This window comes from Octopus bimaculoides, chromosome 20 (genome assembly GCF_001194135.2).
Source record: "Octopus bimaculoides isolate UCB-OBI-ISO-001 chromosome 20, ASM119413v2, whole genome shotgun sequence".
Taxonomy (NCBI): Eukaryota; Metazoa; Mollusca; class Cephalopoda; order Octopoda; family Octopodidae; genus Octopus; species Octopus bimaculoides.
In genome coordinates this window covers 24041330-24047388 of record NC_069000.1, presented here as the reverse complement: position 1 = coordinate 24047388, position 6059 = coordinate 24041330, and the positions used below count along the sequence as shown (strand labels likewise).

Genomic DNA, 6059 nt, shown 5'->3' with positions numbered 1-6059 from the left:
CAGGACCCCAGTACGTGGAGAACTTTGAGACAAAAATTATGCAATAGAATTGATTAAGAACCCTTCCTTTAATTATGTTCCAAATATCACATTAATATGTTGATAAATAAAAAAGTTACAGGTGTTTAATGAGACTAGTCTAAATTCATGATTATTTTAGAATTTAATTGAAACTCATGAGGGGTGTATTTTGGTCAGAAATATAGTAACAAAAGGGTTAAAAGTATTCCTGTTGTTAATATTCCCTTTTCTCCCCCCCCCCCACTTTATAATTGCACATATTTATATTTGGCTGCTATTTCTGTATTTGAAAACTTCATAGAGCCTTTATTATTGGACCATGGGTAATCATGTAGACTAAGCAAGACAAGGACTGCTTGACCAGTACAATAACCTGCTTTGTCTTTTAAGCTGTAAGACTTTTACATTTTTGATTTTTTTTTTATGTTCCTTGCTTATTGAAAGTCATCACCACTGAGCATTGATTGGTGATGATGTTGCAGTAGGGGAAAACATGTATTAGGTAGTGCCATTTGCAGCAACATTCTATGATTGCACAGGCTTCTCTCTCAACAATGGATTGGTGTTTTTGTTTTTGAAAGGGTCCTTGAAGAGAAGGCTACTGACCTTCCTTGTTGTGATAGTGTCCCTCCCAAGGCTAGGTCAGAAACCTCTGTTTTGATGGTAAGTGGCATTCCAGGTTGTGGAACAGCAAGAATGGCATTTACCAATGCAGTCTTTAGAGATGCGATTGCTGTTTTTGCTTCTTTTGGCCGTCCTGCTTTGTTGAAATTCTCTCTGGCTCTTGTAAGTGGAATGGTGAGTCTGGAGCACTTAGGTATCCATTTTGCCTAATATGCAAAAATGCCTATTATTTGATTTAGTTCTCTCAATGTTCTTGGTTCTGGCATATCTAGTAGAGCTTGTTACCTCTTAGGGTCAAGTTTTATTGTTGAATTTCCAATATGTCCAAGGAAGTGGATTTGCTTCTCAGAGAATTGACTCTTACTCTTATTGATTGTCATGCCAGATGTTTTGGTTGCATGGATAAATCTCCTGAGGTTATTGTCATGTTCTTGATGATCTTTGCCAGCTATGATGATGTCATCTAGATAGGTAAAGGTTTTTTGAAGATTGTTTCTTTTTATGAATTCATCCATGACATGCTGGAAAATTGCTGCGGCGTTGGTACAACCAAATGGGAGACATTTAATCTCCTACAGTCTCCCCCCCACTGCTTTGAATGTTCTCACTTTATAGTCTTTGAGTAGGAGTTCCACCTGGTGATATGTTGCTGAAAATCTTGTTTGCTGCTACTTCATTTAGATGATCATTAATCCAGTGGGTAGGGTGTAGGGTAGGCATCCAGTTGTGTGTAGATATTTATAGTGTTCGAGTAGTTGATCACCGGTCTTGTCTTCCTTTCATTAGGTGTCATGAAGCATTGAGCTCGCCAGGGACTATGGCTTTCCTGAATTATGTCCTCCGAAAGTAAACTGTTTATTTTGTGCTTAATAAACTCTGCGTCTTGAAGTTGTAATTGGTTTGAGCTTAGAGGTCTTAATTCCAGGAAGTAGTTTGTACATGGTGCATTTGAGGCTTGACATGGACATGTAGAATGACACAGGTTTGAGCATAACCTTGAAGTCAATTGTTACTGCCGAGTGTTGACTGAGGATATTAATTCCGATGATGACCAGAGCTACAAGGTGGTTGGCCACAAGGAAATTAGCATTATATGCATTATTTCCCAGTTGTAGTTTGCTGCTGAATTTGCCTTTAACTTCCAGGTATGATCATATTGTAATCCCCAGACTGCAAGAAGATTTGCTTCTATAAATTTCCTGTCAGAACCTGTGTCAAGAAGGGCTTGTGTATTGTTGTCCTTAATTTTAACGGGTACCAGCTGTCCTGTACTATTTGTTACTGCTAAAATGATGGATAAGGTCTCATCACTGTTTTCCTCCAAGTCACTCTCGGGCTCTGTGATAGCTGTTGTTTTAGGTAAGTTTTGTTTGTTTCTTGGGGGCTTTTTTGAGAGGCAGACTTTCTCTTAATGGCCTTTCTTCTGACACATTTTGCAACTGGAGTTTCTCGCTGATTTTATTTATTAATTTTTTTTTTTGTTATGGATGTCTCCAACACACCAAAAGCATGCTGATTTAGTGACTGCAAGATGGAGTGATTGATCGATACCAGCTGAGCCTTGCGATAGGTTGCGAATATCTTCAATGCTTATAGAGCATTTCTAAGCCGTCATCTGATGACTTGAGAAGTCTTTGTCTGATTAATGATTGAAGCCCAGCCACAAAGGCATCACCAATTAGAATTTCTCTATAATGGTCTGCTTGTATTTTACACTTCTTGGCCGGCACCTGAAGGCTTGATACAAATTCTTCTATAGACTCGTTTTCTTCTGTTTTCAAGTTAGTAGCTTGGTGCATCATTATGTTTGAACCTTTCTTTATGAACTTTGAGTCCAGGCGTTCTGTTGCTGCCTCAAAGGTTTCAGCTTCTTCAACGATAGGGTAGGTCTTTGCTCTGCAGAGGACTAAGAGTACCTCCAGTTTAGATTCATCTGGAACTTCTGCTTTTGCTATGTAGATGTGTAGCATCCGTTTCCAGTAAATATACTCTTCCTCAGTTGGGTTTTCTGGTAGAGTCCTCTCAAACACTTTGGCATCCATTTAGAATGAAGTTTGAATAAAATTTGTCATAAACCAGTTCAAAGAAGGCTTTTATTCAAACTTCATTTCTGCTTGCTGTCTAATCCATTAATCATGGCTGTCCAACGATTAAGGCGCGTTGTTTTATATTAAATAAAGACAGTATCCATCTATCGAAATCATTTGACACTATGCCGCATTTTCATACTCAGTACAAAATAAGATATCTATATTTTTATCTATTATTTACTATTGTAGAAAGGAATTAATGATAGGATATTATAATTCATAACATGCATCTTATGCTTTGTTTCTTTTGTAGCACTGTTGTTGTGGCCAGCATCCTTAAATTACTCAATAAACTAATCTTTAATGAGAAATATCCTGAGGATGAAAAGGGTCGGAAAAGATATGTCTTAAATGGCTGTGAAGAACGAGATGCAACAGATTTTGAAAATCCAGTGACGCTCACAGTAAGTCTTATTGCTTACTAAAAAATTTCAGTGTGCTCAGAGTAGCAGCATTCACACACACACACACACACACACACACACACACACACACAGAATTAGGGAGCTGTGAGTAATGTGGAATCTAACAAAGAGCAACGATTGAAACAGACTTTTCATTGCAGTTAAAATTTACATACTCTCTTACAAGTGACAGTATTTTATTTCCCATATCATATCATAATTTCTTGGTTGAACTCATTCAAATATATTTTATTCCATTTTCATGGATTTAAGTCAATAACTACTATGCATCTTGCTAGGTGGAATCAGTTGATCATGTCTGGTAGAGTGACTGTTCTGTATAAAAACTGATATAAAATAGAGAGGACCCTTTTGTCCTGCTGCAGAGAACCTCTCTAGTGCTGGTGGCATGATAAAACATGCACCCAATCAATTATATAAATTAGTTGATAAAAAGGAAGACATCCAGTTGTAAAAGGCTGAAAAAAAATTGAACAAATGGTGGAGATGTAAACACAGCAAGCTGCAGCAGCGGATCAGTTTTACCACTGACATGGTAAAATGCACCCAATCCATGATTAAAGTGATTGATGATAGAGTGGACATCCAGCTGTAAAAAACATGCTATACACAACAACAGCGGTTTGGTTTTCTTTACTGCTGTGTGTGCCAGACGCCAGGACTGCATAATGTTATGAAACTCATGTAACTCATGTCAGCAGAGGAAAGCTCTTGCAAAATGATGTTGGCAGAGTTGTAAACATGTTAGGAAATCCAGTTTAGCTAGTTTGTGTGGACTGGGCACAGTACATTGTGCATTTTAATATGCCAATAGTGGTAGAGAGGTTGTCTGCAGCAAGACTAAAGAGATCTCCCTACTTCGTCTCAGTTTATATTTAGAGTTAGTGCTCTATTGGCCATTATTAGTTTCATCTACAATAATATATGCTGAGGTAAAGTTGACTTTTTCTGTCAATTGCTCAATGAGTTTTGTCTCTATCAACTAAGTAAAAGGAAATTATAGAAAATCTATGGACATTGTATCCTCATCATTTTACATTCTCTTCTCTATGCTGGCAATGTTTTGCAGTACCTTGTTAGTGCTAGCCTCTCATGAAATACAGGGATACAGTGTAGTTATTCTAAAAGTCAGACACACATGTATATGCACATAAAAAAATGTTAATTAACTAAATGGATATTAACTGTTTAAACAGAGATGTGTTTGGTTAATGATCAGATGCAATTGTTATTATTGCTTAGTTCCAGGTCAGCTCTGATTGAGCAGGCATTACTACTGTGCCCATGTTATCTTTAGATATGCTTAGGATTTCATTGTCCACCATGTTTTTTCTTTTTTCAAGATGGTTGGGTTGTGATTTGGTTGCTATTTTTAGCAGGTCTGGCAACTGTGTAGAGCTTACCTCATTTGGCTCAAGATGATACTAGTAATAGTAGCATGTACATTCATGTTGAAAATATTCTTGACAGAATCACTGGAACACTGGACAAAATGTCAAGTTAGATCTCTTTGTGTCTTAGGTTCAAGTGCACTGAGATTGATAAAATATTTACAAATCAAATACTGGGAGAGGTGGGGCAGTCATTATTTAGCTTTGTATCCTTCCACAAAATTTTGGTTTATGATCGTGAATATTCTTTTTATTGGATGGAAGAACAGCAGAATCATTCGAGTGTTGGACAAAATATGTTGCAATATTTGTTTGGAGGTCATCATCATCATCATCATTGTTTAACATCTGCTTTCCATGCTAGCATGGGTTGGACGATTTGACTGAGGACTGGTGAACCAGATGGTTGCACCAGGCTCCAATCTGATCTGGCAGAGTTTCTACAGCTGGATGCCCTTCCTAATGCCAACCACTCCGAGAGTTTAGTGGGTGCTTTTAAGTGCCACCGGCACAAGGACCAGTCTGGCAGTACTGGCAACAGCCATGCTCAAATGGTGCTTTTGTGTGCCACCTGCACAGGAGTCAGTCCAGCGGTGCTGGCAACGACCTCGCTCGAATGTTTTGTTCACATGCCACCGGCACAAGTGCTAGTAAGGCATCGCTGGTAACGATCACGTTCAAATGGTGCTTTTTACGTGCCACCGGCACAGAAGCCAGGCCTCTGTTCTGGCAGAGATCCTGCTCGGATGGTGCTGTTGGCAATCCATTGGCACGGGTGCCAGTCATCAAATTTGGTTCAGTTATGATTTCACTTGCCCCAATAGGTCTTCGCAAGCAGAATTTAGTGTCCAATGAAGGAAGGTTGGCATGGGTGCCAGTCGTCAAATCTAGTTCGATTTCTATTTCACTTGCCTCAACAGGTCTTTGCAAGCAGGGATTTGTGTCCAAAGAAGGAAAGGTATGCACAAGTAGGCTGGATACACCCCTGGCAGAGGCCACAGGTTATGGTCTCACTTGTCTTGCCGGGTCACGCACAGCGTATTTCCAATGGTCTCGGTCACTAGTCATTACCTTGGTGAGGCCTAATATTCGAAGGTCATGCTTCACCACCTCATCCCAGGTCTTCCTGGGTCTACCTCTTCCACAGGTACCCTCAACCACTAGGGTGTGGCACTTTTTCACACAACTATCCTCATCCATTCTCGACAAATGACCATACCAGCGCAGTCGTCTCTCTTGCACACCACAACTGATGCTTCTTAGGTTCAACTTTTCTCTCAAGAAACTGACACTCTGTCAAGTATGCACACTGACATTACACATCCACCAGAGTAAACTGGCTTCATTCCTTGCGAGCTTACGCCTGTCCTCAGCAGTCACAGCCCATGTTTCACTGCCATGTAGCATGGCTGTACACATGCATCATACAGTCTGCCTTTTACTCTGAGTGAGAGGCCCTTTGTCACCAGCAGAGGTAAGAGCTTTCTAAACTTTGCCCAGGCTATTCT

General features: G+C 39.6%; 1 protein-coding gene across 4 annotated transcripts in view; it reads left to right on the top strand.

Annotated features, from left to right (window-relative positions):
* Positions 1 to 6059, top strand: part of LOC106879446 (MATH and LRR domain-containing protein PFE0570w) — a 34830-nt gene that overhangs the window by 10402 nt on the left and 18369 nt on the right. For all 4 annotated transcript variants that reach the window (XR_001410637.2, XM_014929001.2, XM_014929000.2 and 1 more), the window contains exon 6: positions 2989 to 3139. Coding sequence is in view for 3 of the 4 variants with exons in the window: in XM_014929001.2 (XP_014784487.1) it covers positions 2989 to 3139 (151 nt within the window). In the remaining variant the exon portion in view is untranslated. The remainder of the gene's footprint in view (positions 1 to 2988; positions 3140 to 6059) is intronic.